Here is a 16,268-nt window from a genome sequence, read left to right on the forward strand (position 1 = left end):
CTCATCTGTTGTGTGCAACTATTATGCCTGGGGGAATTTTGCACTACTGCGGAATGCAGAATTACCGCCAATCCCACCCCCTTGCGCATAATTTGGAGAAAGGCCCAGTGGGCTGCGAGCAGAGCCCATCCAGCTCATGGCTGAAGATCAGAGTGGCTGGCTTGCTGCAAGTGGAGCCCATCCTGCTCACAGACAAGGAGGCCCAGTAGGCTGTGAGTGGAGCTCCTCTCAGTTGCGGCTGAAGATCAGGGTAGCCGGCAGGCCACCAGCAGAGTCCTTCCCGCTGATGGTGGGCCACAAGCAGTGTCCATCCTACTCACGGCCGAAGAAGACAGGAGAAGAAAGCCTGAGAGAGGATGTGTGACACTGTGCATATAAGGGTCTTGCGTGTGACAGGGAGGGAGGGAGCTTGAGTGAGAGATTGGGAGCCTGTATGGGTGAATGAGGGCTTGATATGTCTGGGCATGTTTGTATGTGAGAGAGGGAGGCTATGTGCAAGGCTGTGTGTGTATGTGTGCAAGAGAGAGATAGCCTTGTGAGGGTGTGTCTGCAAGAGAGGGAGGGAGCCTGTGTGAAAGTGTGTGTACCGGAGAGGAAGCCTGTGTGAGGAAAGTGCGCATGTGCGAGAGAAAGGGAGCCTGTGTAAGGGGGTGCGAGTATGTGTGTGAACACGAGAGAGAGAGGGAGCCTGTGTGAGAAAGGTATGTGTAAGAGATAGAGGGAGCCTTTGTGAGGGTGTGTGCGCGAGAGAGAAGGAACCTGTGTAAGGGTGTGTGTCAGAGAGAGAGGGAGCCTATGAGAGGAGGGTATATGCAAGAGATAGAGGAAGCCTTTGTGAGTGTGTATGTGTGTACGCATGCAGAGAGAAGGAGCTTGTGTATGGGGGTGTATATATGCAAGAGCGAGGGAGCCTATGTGAGGGGGTGTGTGTGTGTGTGCAAGGGACAGAGGGAACCTAGGTGATGGACTGTATATGAGAGGGGTCAAAACTTGGGAGTGTAGGGCTGGCGATGGAAATTTAGTGAGAGGGGCTGAGCCTGCAGGAGGGGGAAGGGAGAGATAGGGAAGAAGAGAGGAGTTAGGTTCTGAGAGAGCAGAGTATACTTTTAGGGTAATTGTGCTCAAAATATTTTAAACTCTGCATCTATGACTAACAACTTTTCTATTACATTTTAAATGAATTTTGCAAAGACTGTGGTTATATTGGTCAAAATACTACAAAATACAAGCATGCAGAATTTTACATTTGTGTGTGCAGAATTCCCCCCAGGAGTAAACTGTGATTATCAGGTACTTCATGTTTCCCTGCCAATGCTGTTCAAGAGGTGTTTACTGCCAGAGTTTTGCCAAAAAAAAAAAAAAAAAGCTTTTAAAGAAAAAAATGCAACAGCCAGTGGTCTAAAAATGACTTGCCTTCAGTGTTACCACGGCCAATGATATCATGCAGACCCAGAAGACAGGAGTCCGCCTTGGATACAAAAAGTGAATGCAGGACCGGGGCTTCCACTCCCTGGAACCTGCAGCAGAGGGGAAAACCTGGTCAAGGGTATCCACTTCCAGGACATTGGCAGCAGATAGAAATGATCCTGTGTCTGCGAGATCCTCTCCCTGAAATCAAAGCAGCAGACAAGGGATGGGGAGAGAGAGAGAGAGCAGTCTAAATACATCTTGGAAATAGAAGCAAATAAATCCTCCCCCAACATGGGTTTCCACTTGTGTGTTAGGATTCTGGAATGAAGACCAAAGCGAGGCCTAATGTGACCAGACATGGTGGTGGTGGGCGGGAGTTGTCAATATTTCTGACCTTAGGGTGTAGGGTCCCGGGATTCTAACTTCTGCTTCTTTCTGGGTGCCCCGCCTGGAGGTCTCTGTTTAGAATCAAGACCAATGGCTGCTCCAGAAAGAAACCTCAGAACATAGAGCCTTATGTGCCTGAACTGTGTATGTGTCACCATGCAGACAGAATTCAGGGGTAAAAAAAAAAAAAAGTGCACTAATGCACACTCTCAGAAATAAAACTTTATTAAACAGGGACAGAACAAGCAAGCCAGAATGAGAGCTAAAACCAGTCTTCCCTTCCAACTTGCAAATGTCTCCCACCAACACAATATACAGTGCCCTTTATAGCACATCAGACGGCAAGGTTAACAGTAATCCAAGGTAGGAAAAAAACGTCCAGGTTTTTATATTAGTTTTCCATTATAACATTCTCATAAGAGGCTAGTGATTATCAAACTTTAAAGCAGAACTTCAGTCACAGTTGGCTATGCTGAAATGCACCTGGCCAAGCATGTATTTTATGGAGCTTTAAACCCTTAGGAGAAAAAAAAACAGCCTGCAGTTAGGCATAGACAGTGAGGGATCTTCTCATTGAGCCCAATATGGATTTAAAAAAAACAAAGAGCAAAATGAATTTCCAAAAGTCTATTTGCCATCTGTCTGTCGTGACTAAATTATAAGTTCAACGGTTTAGGATCTGTCTCTTCTGTGAATGTCCACAGCAATGCACATCTCTAATAGCAGGACAGAAATGATTAATAGTATTAGTTAGGTGGGTTATTTCATCACACATATACAATTTAAGAAATCAGTCAGTCTGAAATCCATATTGAACCTCAAAATTCAAGTTTACAGATTTGCTGAAGGCAAAGTGAGATCATGAAATCCCATACACACAAGCACTCCAACACCAGTTCAGAGCAACAAACAGGGCTGCTTTTCAGGATATCTATAATGAATATTCATGAGGTGTTTGCATACATTTGATCCTAGAACCAACTGATTTGCATACTTATGACTTGGTTTTCAGGACAAGTAATATACTTTATAGATGGACAAATGGAAAATGCTGATTGACTGCACCACTTAGGGTCTCAGAAAATTATTCTGCAGCCGAAATAATGAAAAAGTATAGGGTCTGCGGGTACTAGCTGACCCCCCTGCTTTGTGTACTAGGGTATACAATTGATATTTCTGATTGTTATCAATATGGCATGCTGTTTAAATTGAAAAGCATGATGGTAGCCAGAAGTATATTCAAATTTTGGTTAGAATCAGAAGGTCCAGGGGGAGCGAGAGAGAGGTGAGAGGAACGTGAAAAGCCTTGCCTGCTGCCAAGTCGGAGAGAGGAGAACACCTGCGACAGAGCGCGACCGATTGGCTGACATCATCATTGCCGGACCGCGGGAACTTCAAAAACCCGCGGCTGAGCAGCGCGCAGCCGACGCCGGCGCGCGCCGAAGGGGCGCACGCAGCTTTGACCGGCTTCGACCACTTCCGACTGCCTCTGACTGTTTCGAGTTTCCTTGGCTGATTCTGCCGTAACAGGTAACTTTTGTGAATTTCTATGGGTAAAAAGCGTAAGGCTAGAGTCTACACCTCCTCTCCAGCCCCAAACAATATTGGACCTATGGACGCCCACGTCAATAGGAAAATGCCACAAATGGACTGTGAGTGTGCCACTCTTGAAGTGTCCCTGAGTCCAGGCAACGGCCCAATTACACCTCCGCAACGTCCAGGAACTTCAAAAGTGGAAGGTTCTATTGAGGACAGTCAAGCAAGTGCGAATAGGGAAAGCCCTTCGGAGGGAAAGCAAGTGCGAATAGGGAAAGCCCTTCGGAGGGAACATCTCAAAGAACTGAAGACAGACCTACACTAGGAGCTCCTTGTAAGATTCTGTTGAGCCCTAAAGAGCCAACAGATATTACGTTGAGAGACTTGTGGAGGATGTTAGTCAGACTAGACTCTAATGTCTCAAATGTGAATGAATCTCTTACTTCTCTAGTAAATGTGAATAAGTCCTCAATTGAAGAATAGGGGAAAAAGTTGTTTGAATTGGAATCTGTTGTGAAGTCTATGTCCAATAAGGTGCAAAATATCCAAAATGCTGAAAATATGCATATTGTAGATAGTTTATCATTACATTCAGAAATTGAAAATATAGAAAATATGTTGCGTATTAAAAATCTACGTTTAGTTAACTTCCCAATAACGAGGTTACTGTCACCATACGAGATGTTTAGGAAGTTTCTGATAGAAAATCTTGCCTATGAGACAGACAAGATCCCAATTATATCTAAGATCTTCTATTTCCCCATTCAGACTAGAACTCCACTAGCTGGAGATCTAGAGAAAAGCCCAGGGATTTCCTCCTTTTTGGAGGAATCTCTGGATATTATTAATAAACGAGCGACTTTGTTTCCTTCTCCCTCGAGAGAGAGAAGGATCAGGTATTAGAAAAGTTTTTTGTAGAAAAGTTCCACAAAAGGAACAAGGAATGCTCCTTTCGTGGGCAAAGAGTATACATATTTCCAGATGTCTCGAGGTCTACCCAGGCACGTCGAAGACAGTTCCTTACCCTGAAAAGTAAGGTCCTAGAGATTGGGGCTACATTTTATTTAAAATTTCCTTCAAAATGTTATATTACTTTTCAGGGAAATAAATTTATTTTCTCAGACCCCACACATTTGGAGACATTCCTTGTAGATAAATCTGAGACAAAGAGAGTATAGTAACACCACAATTAAGGCCTAAGTAAATCCATTGACATCCTCTCGTATTTTTGAATTATTGCTAGGTTATATGTTTTATAGTTTTGCTCCCCCTTTTATAAGTTCTTGTTCAACATTTGTTTGATTTTCAGAAATTGATATAGGAAATATAGTATTGGATGTTGTATAACAAGATTTCCTTTTTATTTTGAGATTATGGAAAATGTATACAAAAATTTTCAATAGAGTAAATTGAAAAAAAAAATAATAATCAGAAGGTCCAAGGATTGACTATTTATTTATTTTATTTACTTATTAGGTTTATGGATTTAATGCACCTAGATCATAGGACCTGGATATTTAGTATAGACGGAAAGCGACACAAGTTTGGTAAAGTGTGGACTCCCTATATAAAATCACTTCCAAGAGAACTGCAGCTCCATGTGGTTCATGCTGAAGACAGAGATGATCAAGACGGATGGACTGCATGGCCAGCTGAAGAGTAGTTTCTGAGGATTATGGCTTGAAAGAGGAGGGGGATTTTGGTTTAGGAATGCTATGTTCACTATTTATTGTATATGTTTACTGTGGTATCTATATATGGTTGAATAAAGGATTCTGAATGTTTACCATCTTTTAGAAACAAGAGTCTGAATGGTTTCAGAGAGGCATTTAACCCAGTCTAGTGAAGCTTGAAATGCTACCGGAGAGTATATAGTAACTTAAGTCAATTTTTTTCATAATTATTCAGGATGCCAAAAGAATGTCTGTTCCATCAATGTAGAACTCTTAAGTGGCTCCCAGTATATCCAGTATATCCAGCCAGAGAGAGGGTGGCTGAGTGTGCAGTGCTTCTAAACCATGGACAACACAGCTTTTCCACCTTAAAGGCATTACTTTATTCTCTTTCCAGGGTACTACATTTTAGCATTCTTGTACCTGAAAGGCAGCCAGTTCAGCTGAAGTAATTTTCTGAGCTGACTAGGTCAAGTGCTTCAAAAAGCACATCGCATTCCACCTGGACCTTCCTAAAAAGTCACATGCCAAAAGCATATAAAATATGAAAGATGATTTGAACAGTGACCATACAATAGCATCCATACACTGATCTGCAACTGACATTATATATTAATACCAAAGAAATCCAAATGTGCCAGAGCTTAACGTACATAGTACTGCATTATATGTACATCTGCTGAGTGTGCAAAAAATTATGTACAAGGCTATGTGACAAGAGGCAAATATGCCCCCATGACAGCCTAAATCTTTTTTTTTTTTTTTTACAACATAGGAAAAATCCACATGAGAGATTTCTCTCAATATTTAACGTTTTATGTATTGCAGCAGTTTTGCACAATTGAGGTTATTGTGATTCAACAGTTCTGCAAAACATCCATCCTAATGCACCTTAGACCTGGATTAATTATGAGAAATATTAACTGACACAGCCATCCTAGCACATGCTCTAATATTTTAACAATGCAGTTTTCTCTATTAATTATCCCATTCTTTTGTGGTTTGTAAAAATATATTCTGGATGAATGATCTAGGAAGGCCTCTGATGCTCCTACATGGTCTGGAGACAATCATGCAAGATTTTAGTAGACTGCAGCCCCATTACAACCAGAATTATATACAAAAGTTTAGGAGGTGCCACATGCCAAAGGGGAGGGAGGGGGGGCACATTTGTCAGAGATCCTCTTCTTTGATTTCTGCAAAAACCTTGTCTTTTCCTTTCCTCAAAATCTGGTTTTCAGATGTCATTCTAGAAGTAGTTATCTGCTGGCATACAAAAGATAAGAATGTTAAATACGTGTAAACAAGAGATTAAAATAAAGTAAAAAGCAAACCAGGTGATTATAATTTAGACAAGCAGAAATTAATGGGATTAGAAGGGAACGTGCCCCTACCAGAGGTAAAATCTAAACAGCTGCACTAAGAATGAGGGATGCATGAAGTGTTTCGCACTCTATGTGCTCTGACATTTGTTTTATTTTATTTATTTATTTTTAATTTTTATATACCGGAATTCCTGTATACAATACAAATCAGTCCGGTTTACATGGAACGAAAAGATAGCCCTGGTCTGGGAAGTCAGATCAGGGTTTTTTTTACAAAGAACATTGAACAATAACATATAATACATTCATAATACAAAGAACATTGAACAATAACAATAAATCCTTAAATATTTTTGTAATTTAATTAAAATTAGGCCAATGGCATGTTGAACTTAAATTAAATGTAAGGTAAATTGAAATTTAATTTTGCATAAAATTGCATATTATTAACTGTAACACAGAATATTCCCAAGTTCAATCAGGATGCGGCGCTTAGTTACATTCTGGAGATTGGAACGCTTGCCTGAAGAGCCAGGTTTTTAACTTTTTTTTGAACTCTGGTAGACTGGGTTCGAGGCGTAGGTCAGGGGGGAGAGCGTTCCAATGGTGTGGTCCTGCAGTTGAGAGTGCTCTTTTTCTTAGTAATGATGTTGCTGGAGGGGCGAATAATGTGCCTCTGTAAGCGCTTCTGATGGGTCTGGAGGATAGGTGTGGACGAAGTTGAGTTTGGAGTGATATAGGTGCGATGTTGTGTATTGATTTATGAATAATGGTGAGGGTTTTAAAAAGGATTCTCTGTTTGATGGGTAGCCAGTGGAGGTTGCTCAGAATGGGGGAAATATGTTCTCTTTTATTGGTGTTTGTTAGGATTCTGGCAGCGGCGTTTTGTACCATCTGTAGAGGCTTGATACTGTTAGCGGGGAGACCAAGTAGAATTGCGTTACAGTAGTCGAGTTTTGAAAAAATAATGGATTGAAGGACGAGGCGAAAGTCATTGAAGTGAAGGAGTGGTTTTAACTTTTTGAGGACTTGTAGTTTATAGAAACAGTCCTTGGTGGTGGTGTTTATAACATTTTTTAAGTTAAGTTGATTGTCAAGCCATGCTCCTAGATCCCTGACTTTTGAGGAGAGATAAATGTTTAAAGAGGAGGGTTGCGAAAGGCTGGGTGAGTAGATACGTGGGTCTTGTGAGATAAGTATCATCTCTGTTTTGCTGGAGTTTAAAATCAAGTTTAGGTTGGAGAGGAGTTGTTTAATTGGTTGTAAACAATCCTCCCAGAAGGAGAAGGTTTTTTGAATAGATTCTGTGATGGGTATGAGGATCTGGATATCGTCTGCATAGAGGTAGTGCGTAAGCTTGAGATTTGATAGCAAATGGCAGAGGGGGAGGAGGTAAATGTTGAACAGGGTGGGTGAGAGAGATGAACCTTGTGGTACGCCTTGGTCTGATAGGATGGGTTCAGATTCCTTATTGTTTATTCTGACCTTGTAGAACCTGTTTGATAGAAACGATTTAAACCAACTGTGGGCAGTGCCTTTAATTCCTATGTTTGATAGTTGGTCTAAGAGTTGTGAGTGGTTTACCGTGTCGAAAGCTGAGGATAAATCTAGAAGAACCAGTAGGTATGATTGTTTTTTCTCCAGATTCAGAAGTAAGGTATCCGTGAGAGAAAGCAGTAGGGATTCTGTGCTTAATAATTTCCGAAAACCATATTGTGCAGGAGAGAGAATGTTGTGCTCCTCGAGATATTCGGAAAGTTGTTTGACTGCTTTTTCCATCAGTTTGGAAATCAATGGTAAGTTCGCAATGGGTCTGAAGTTTGCTGGGTCAGTGGGAGATGTGTTTGGTTTTTTCAGTGGTGGTTTAAGAATTGCTAGTTTTAACTGATTGGGTACCGTACCTTGGGCTAAGGAGGTATTAATGATTTCAGCAATGGGTTTTGCTACGGTGTTTGGGATGGAGGTGAGCATGTTGGTAGGTAGAGGGTCTGAGGGATGTGCAGCTGGTTTGATTTTTTTGAGTATGTTTTCCATCTCCATGGCGGATGTAGGTTCGAATGCCTCTAGACTGGCATTCTGAGAGATTTGGTATGTACTCAGAGGTGTTAGTGGAGCATTGTGGGTTGTAAGAGGTAGAGTAAGGTTGGAGATTTTTGTCTTAAAATAGGTGGCCAATTCATTGGCCTTGTTGAGTGCTTGTTGGTCTGGAATGGAAGGGGGGGTTGGTTTGGTAAGAGATGAGACGTAAGAAAATAGAGCTTTTGAGTCGAAGATGAAATTGTGAATTCTTTTTGCGTAGAAGTCCTTCTTTGTTTTGTGTATGGCATTTCTGTAGGTGTTGAGGGTGTTTTTGTAGTCCAGTCTTGCTGTATGTGAGGGGTTGTTTCTCCAGCTTTGTTCTTTATTTCGTAGTTTTTGTTTCAGGGATTTGAGTTCCGGAGTGAACCACGGTTTTCTGTTGTCTCGTGCTGGTTGTATTATTTTGGAGGAGATTGGACAGAGTTGATCTGCTATTTTGTTCGTGAGTTTGATCCATGAGGTAGTGACTGTGCTGGCATCTGAGAGGTCTAGTTGGCTGAGTTCTTTGGAGCATTGTTCGTTAAGTAGTTCAAGTGAGCATGGTTTCCTAAACTGTATAGTGGTATTGTTGATGTTTGGAGGTGGTGTGTTTTTCATTTTGAGGGTTGTGTTGATGATCTGGTGATCTGACCAGGGGACTGGTGTACAGGAGGGATTAGAATAGGTGGATAAGCTGTCGTTGATAAAGATGAGGTCTAATGTGTGACCTGCCTTGTGTGTGGGACCGCTGATTATTTGTGTGAATCCTAGGTGACTGAGGGAGGTTAGAAATGTTTCGCAGTTTGAGGATTGTGGGGTGGAGTCAACGTGTAAGTTGAAGTCTCCTAGGATGATGGTCGGTTTGTCTGAGTTGAGGTGTTTGGCTATCAGCTCTATTAGAGGAGAGGGGTTAGCGTCTAGGGTTCCTGGTGTAGCGTAGATGAGGAATATTTGAAGTTGTTGAGATTTGAATGTGGAGCATTCCAGTTTAGTAGTGGAGTATGATTGTTGTAAGGTTAGGCCCAGTTGTTTTTTTGCAGCAAGTAGGATTCCTCCTCCTTTTTTCTTGGGTCTGGGTATTGAGAAGAGATCAAAGGTTTGTGTTGGTAGTTGGTTTGTTAGTGTTATGTCTGAAGGTTTTAACCAGGTTTCTGTTATTGCACATACGTCTGGGTTGTTATCAATGAGGTAATCATTGAGTAGGTGCATTTTTTTGGAAAGAGACTGTGCATTGAATAGGGTTAAAGTGAAAAGTGAGAGGCCTAGTAGTTGCGTGATGGGAGATGTCATGATGGAGATTAGTCTTTGTTGTCTGGGTATGTGGATTGGGTCTGGTGGGGTGTTATTTCTGGGTTTTCTCCTGATTGTGGGAATAGGATGGAGGTGCATTTTTGTATGGAAGCTTGATTTGTGTTAAATGTTGGCGTCCTCAGCGTGTATGCTGGAGTCTTGATAGGTTGTCTGTGTGTGGAGTTGTCTGAGGAGTTGTCTGAGTCAGGTGTTGTTGAGTGGCTGCTGGAGTCCTGATAGGTTGTCTGCGTGTGGAGTTGTCTGAGTCATGCGTTGTTGAGTGGCTGCTGGAGTCCTGATAGGTTGTCTGCGTGTGGAGTTGTCTGAGTCATGCGTTGTTGAGTGGCTGCTGGAGTCCTGATAGGTTGTCTGCGTGTGGAGTTGTCTGAGTCAGGCGTTGTTGTGTGGGTGCTGATTCCCAGAACATTGTTTGAGTCTGTGGTTGTCTGCTTCGTCTGTTGTTGAGTGGGTATATTTCTGAAGTGTAGGAAGGAGCGAACCATGTGGCCCTTCGGGGTGTGGGTAAGTGAAAAAAGGATCCTGGTGAGAGTCTAACCCCGGAGTGCCTAGCAACGGCTACGTGCTCTTTCTTTCTGCTGGTCTAATTTTTTTTTTTTTTTGTTTTGGAGCTCCCGTTTTCTTAGCACGGCACCGAGGAAGGAGAGCGGGCTCTTACCCTGATTATGCTGCGCCGGTCGCGCATGGCCCGTCAAAAGAGGGTATATGTGCTAGAGTGAGTTTGATTGTCGTTGTCGATATAGGGTTCTGCTCCGCTCCTCGGGTCCGCACGAAGGGGCGCACAAAGGGGCTGGCCCCTTTGTCGCGCTCCTTCGGCGCGCGGCGCCTGGGGACGCGCCGGTCTTTTAAATTTATCGGCGGGTCGCCTGTGAATGAGGTAATCGGCGCTGATAGGATCGCTAGCGTGAGCTACGGATCCCACGTGGTCGGCGCGGGGTCCAGCGGGGGTCCAGCGGGGGTAGGGAGAGATTACAGGCCTTACCCCGATGGGCTCTTGCGCCGATCGCGCGGGCCTCTCTCCCAGCTCCTACGGGCTCCGGAGGTGTTCCTGAGCCGGCTGGTCTGCAGCGAAGAGGAAGTTCTGGGCGCGCCGGGCTTTTAAATTTATCGGCGGGTCGCCTGTGAATGAGGTAATCGGCGCTGATAGGATCGCTAGCGTGAGCTACGGATCCCACATGGTCAGCGCGGGGTCCAGTGGGGGTAGGGCGAGATTACAGGCTTTGTTTTACAAAGAGGCAAGGAGTGTGAGTGAGGACAATATGCCAAGAGAGATAGCTATAAGAATAAGAAAATAATTTTGTTTTGGGGGTAGTGGGGGTCACAGAAGAGTGATTCAGGGACCAAAGATAGGCCCAGGGCATTGCAAGAAGGGTCCTTGGTTCCACTAACCATGACAGTTGTTACACAATTTACCTTCTGCCACAGGATTGTGATGATCCAGAGGTTCTTGACCCAGTCTCCTTCAGATAACTTTCCATCCCCACTGTCTAGCTCACATCCCCCCTTAGTCTGCTGGCCCCTAAACAGCCATATTTTACATCCCCTCCTTCCCTAAGTTCCATTTATCTTAGCCATGTGTTGTGAACAGTAATTTTCTTGCAATGAATAGTAAACATTCACTTTCTGTCCACATTACACAGCTCTAGCTGTGTAATGTGGACAGTGAATGTTTCCATAAGGAAGCGGGGGCAGTGGTACAGTGGAGGTTTGTGTGCTTTGGGAAGCAGCAGCTTGGGGAGAGAAGAGAAAAGCTGGAGGAGGAGGAGAGTGGAAGGAAGGAAGGAGGAAATAAAGATAAGAGTTAAAAAGAGGCCGCTGTGGTTTTCTAAAATGTAGTGAACAGGGGGAAAAGTTTAGCATTCATAAACTACAAGTAATCACAGATAGAGAAAACACGCGACAATATCTAGAAAAGCTAAGAGAAGCTAGGAAAGCAGTCAGGAGAGTATAGAAAAAAAAAGCTAATATGGTAAAGGAGGTGGTGGTGAGACCCAAAACGTTTTTCTTAGACGTACAAGTAATATAGGAGGAAGTTCAAAAGTGGCATTGTGATACTCGGAGGTGAAAGAGAGGACTATGCAGAGGCTGACAGGAAAAAAGTGGAATTGCTTAACAAATGTTTTTGTTTGGTGTTCACGGAGGAAGGACTTAGACTAGGAGCACAGAAAATGGACACAGGGAGAAGCGAGGTAAACAAACGATTTTCAGAAGACTGTGTTGAGCTAGCTAAACTATGGGCCTGGATGGGATACATCCAAGGGTTTTAGGGAACTTAGCTCCACTGGCTGACCTATTCTACACTTCTTTAGAGTTGGGAGCAGTTCTGGAAGACCAGAGAAGGGTTGATGTGGTTCACCTTCATGAATGTGGAAGTAAGGAGGCTGGAATTATGGCCTTTGTGGTGAGTAAATTAATAGAAAATCGCTACTAAAACAGAGGCTAGCACAGTTTCTGGAATGCAGTAAGTTACAGGATCCAAGGCAGCACAGTTTTACCAGAGGTAGATGAAACTTGATCAGTTTCTTTGACTGGGTGACCAGAGAGTTGATCAGGGAAGAGCTTCAGTTTCAGAAAGGCGTTTAACATGATGCTGCACAGCCGACAAACTGAGGGCTCTTGATATGGGCCCTGAAGTAATTGATTGGGTTAGAAACTGGTTGAGTGGGAGGTGACAAAGGGAAGTGGGGTAAGTGGAGTTCACTCTGAGGAGAGTGGCATTGCTAGCAGTGTGATGCAGGGTTCAGTTCTTGAAAACAAAAGGAGATAGATGCCTTGGTCCTTTTTCAAATATTTATTAGAGACGTATTTTTTAAAATAATGCATTATTTTAAAAAATACATCTCTACTTTAATAAATATAAATCATAATAGTAAAATCATTTATAAAAGAATATTTCTAAATAGCTGACAAAATATCCAATATTTAAAGACTCGTACAAATTTTGAAGGCTCTCTCAAACATCAATAAAATATTTAAAAGTAGCAAACACATCAAACACCACTCAATAATTAAAAAGGATAAAAAAATCCTCTGTTCTCTATACCTGGGAGCTTTGGATTTCCAGTCTGAGCTTGTCATGGATTAGTGGGGGGATGAGGTGGCGATGCACAAACTTTCTCCTCTCTTTCTCTTTCACATACGCACTCTCCAACACAAACGCTCAGTTACTAACACATTAATACATGCACTCTCTCTCCTAATATGCTCTCCTACACACATGCTCTCTCCCCCACATGATCTTCTACTACTAGTAAACATTTCTATAGCGCTACACGACATACGCAGTGCTGTGCAAACATACAAAAAGACAGTCCCTGATCAATAGAGACTTGCGGTATAAAGCAAGACAATGTTTAAAAAGAAAGTTAGTTAACAAGGCTAAAAGCAGACAGACAATCGGGCATTAGATTTAAAAGCGGTCTCACACACACTTACCGCCCCCCCCTTTTCTCTCCCCCCATAATCACACACACAAATACATGCTCTCTCCCCCCCCCCATGATCACACATGCATGCTCTTTCTTCCACACATGCTATCATATGCTCACAAGCTCATATATGCACTCACATGCATTCCCACATGTTCACGCACACACCTTTTTCTCCCTCTCTCCAGAACATGAAGGCAGCACAGGCAGCTTTCTTCTTGGGCTTCCATGGCAACAGGAGGTGGTCACTCTTGGCTGTGGAGCGGATGCAGCTCCTGTGATTGCTCAGCCCCGGACCCTGCTCCTTGGCCTTGCAGTTTGGTTCCTGTTCTTTCTCTTTTAGGCTGTGAAGCTTTGCTCTGGCTCCTCTCTTCAGCCAGGCAGCCATCTGTTTATGCTCCACTGTTCTTTGGGTGTGCCACCAGGCCTGCTGCTGCTCTGCCACTCTTCGGCCGGGAGAGCCTACTAATGCTGACCTTGCTTCTATAATCAGATGGACCTCAGAGTCTTTCCTTCTGGCCCTGCGGGACTCATATTTGTTACGCCTTCCGACTGCAACAATTGGGCTTCCTTTCTGCCCGCGCAGGCCCACATCATATTTCTTCTTCTGGCACCCGTGGGTGAGAAGAAAGAGGCCCGACTGCTAAGGTCCTGCGGCTGCAATCAGTGCTGCTTTCACATTTCTGAGTAGGGTCGGTGGAAGCAGTAAGCCGCTGCCCCCAAACCTGTGGTGCTCTAGGCAGTCACCTAGTGCTTCCAGCAGCCTTGCTCATTTGGAATACTGTGCAGTTCTGGAGACCTCACCTCCAAAAGGATATAAACCAAGTAGTCCAGAGGGTGGCTACTAAAATGGTCAGTGATCTTCATTGTAAAGCATATGGTGGACAGACTTAAAGATCTAAACAAGTATGCCTAAGAGGAAAGGCAGTATAGGGGAGATATAATAGACACATTTAAATACCTCCAAGGTACCAATGCACAGGAGGAAGGCCTCTTTCATCAGAAAGGGGGCTCTGGAACAAGGGGTTATGGGATAAGGGTGAAGGGATAGAAGCTGGAAAATATTTAATTAAGGAAAGGGTGGTGGATGCATTGAGCAGCTTCCTAGTGGAAGTGGTAAGACAAGGAAAGTATTTGAATTTAAGAAAGCTTGTGACAGACACATGGGATCTCTAAGGGAGTGGTAGAAATTGTAGAGATGAGCATTTGGTGTTGATGGACAGACTAGATAGGCTGTATTGTCTTTTACTGCTTTTATATATGTATAACTAGGAAAGCAGAGGTAGTTGAGCAGAAAAGGCATCTGAAGAGGGACAAATGACTAGAAAGAAAAGGTAGGATAAAATAAGAGAAAAAAGTAAATCGGAGTTCAAAAGGAATAAGGAGAAAGTCTAAAAACATGGGGAAAAAAAAAATCACACACACACACAACAGTATTCATTTTTTTCCATATATTCAACCCAAAAAATCCCTGTGCACATGCATACTGCACACCAAAATTATTATTTAAAAAAGGGAAAATCTCAGACAGCCCATACAGAAAAAGATTCTTCTTTCTGTCTCTCAAGAACAGGCTTCAGCTTCCATCATTGCTGCTTTTGGCATAACCTCAGGGTGGTGATCATGGTGGTCAGTTCATATGCTGTGAATAGGCCGGATTACGGGGTGGGCTACCCAATAGGGCACTGAAACCTCGCCATTTCTTTCTTGTGCTGGTTGCCTCCCTCTGGCTCCTCCATTTTGGAAGAGCCAGCAGCCCAAGATCGGAGGAGGCCAATGGTTACCTGGTGGAGCCCAACCCGCTGGCAGGCAGGATGAAAAAAAGAAGCTGCGGGCCACCTGGCAGTTTCCAACTGCCATGCGGCCCGAAGACCCCAGAGCTACTGGTGGATCCCAATCAAAGAAGAGCTGGCGACCCTGGGGAGGGGTGTGGGGGGTGTGTGAGAGAGGGGAAGCATGTGTATGTGTAGGAGAGAGCATGCGAGTTTGTGCTTGTGTATATGGGATAGCATGCGAGTGAACACTTGTCTGTGTGTGTGAGAGAGAGAGAGAGAGAGTATGCAAGTGACAGCTTGTATGTGTGTGTGTAGAGGGGAGAGTATGTGGAAGTAAGAGCTTGTGTGTGGGGGAGTAAGCTTGTGGGGGACAGTATGTAAGCATGAGATATTGTGTGTGTGTGTGTGTGTGTAGAAGCCTGTGAAAGTATTAGCGTGTGGGGGGGGGGGGGGGGAGGGAGGGAAGAAGATAGGAGAAGAAACAAAGAAGAAACTCTGGAAAGGAATTAGGAAAAGATTGATAAGGGGACATGTAAAAAAGATCAGGACCAACAGATTAGAAAAATAAAATCAGACAACAAAAGTAATATGGTGACATTAATGTGCCTTATCAGAAGTATTGGTGGCTAATAATTGGAGAAATGTATAATTTTAATAATTTTAAATATTTGTTTTATATTGTATTTTATTCTGTTGTACATTGCTTTTTTTTTTTAACAGTAAGGTGATTAATAAATAAATGTAATAGATAAAATAAAGTTTGAGTTTTTAGCAACTGTAAAACGCCATCTTTGGGAATGTGCATTTCTTATATTTTTGAATTTTCTCTTTCTTTAGAGTTCCACTGTTCAGAGTCTGGTTTCCTAGACTTTCTATTTTGGCTTTGTCTGCATGTTTCTATTTCTAATTTGTAGTTCGTTATTTCAGAATTAAAGGCTGGTCTCGAGGTCGGCGGTTCTTAGCGCAACATGGCCGTGCAGACTCCTCCCCCTCCCTCCCTGCCGCAGCGGCCAGCCTACATCAACAGTGAGTGCTTATGCCCCTTCTGGGGGCGGGCCCTTATTCTGCACTCCTTCGCTGGTAGCACTGTTAGCGAGCGGTCCCCCTGTTGTTGCCCCCCCACCCGGCATCATCTCCCCCCCCCCACCGCTTTTCTCCTGTCAGGGCATCCGAAATCGGGGAGAGTGGCTTGGAGCCCGGCATGTCCGGTTTCGGCTCCTCCTACCCCTCTCGCATCCTCCTGCCCAGAGTGGCTCCCCCCCCCCCCCCGCAAAAAAAAAACCAAACAAAAAAACCCCATAAAGAAATAAACCTTGAATAGCACTGGTGTAGAAGTTGTCCCCCAGCTCCTGCGTCATCCCCCCGACC

At 43.6% G+C, this 16,268-nt stretch overlaps 1 protein-coding gene across 6 annotated transcripts in view; it reads right to left on the minus strand.

Annotated features, from left to right (window-relative positions):
• Positions 1-2,001: 2,001 nt before the first annotated feature.
• The window catches only part of SNX31 (sorting nexin 31), a 159,003-nt gene continuing 144,736 nt past the window's right edge, over positions 2,002-16,268 (minus strand). For 5 of the 6 annotated variants that reach the window (XM_029591811.1, XM_029591807.1, XM_029591809.1 and 2 more), the window contains one exon: positions 2,002-6,272. In XM_029591811.1, coding sequence (XP_029447671.1) covers positions 6,180-6,272 — 93 coding nt within the window. In that variant the 3' untranslated portion in view covers positions 2,002-6,179. The remainder of the gene's footprint in view (positions 6,273-16,268) is intronic. The other variant, XM_029591806.1, reaches the window with a different exon arrangement.

The sequence above is a fragment of the Rhinatrema bivittatum genome, chromosome 2 (assembly GCF_901001135.1).
Source record: "Rhinatrema bivittatum chromosome 2, aRhiBiv1.1, whole genome shotgun sequence".
Classification (NCBI taxonomy): domain Eukaryota; kingdom Metazoa; phylum Chordata; class Amphibia; order Gymnophiona; family Rhinatrematidae; genus Rhinatrema; species Rhinatrema bivittatum.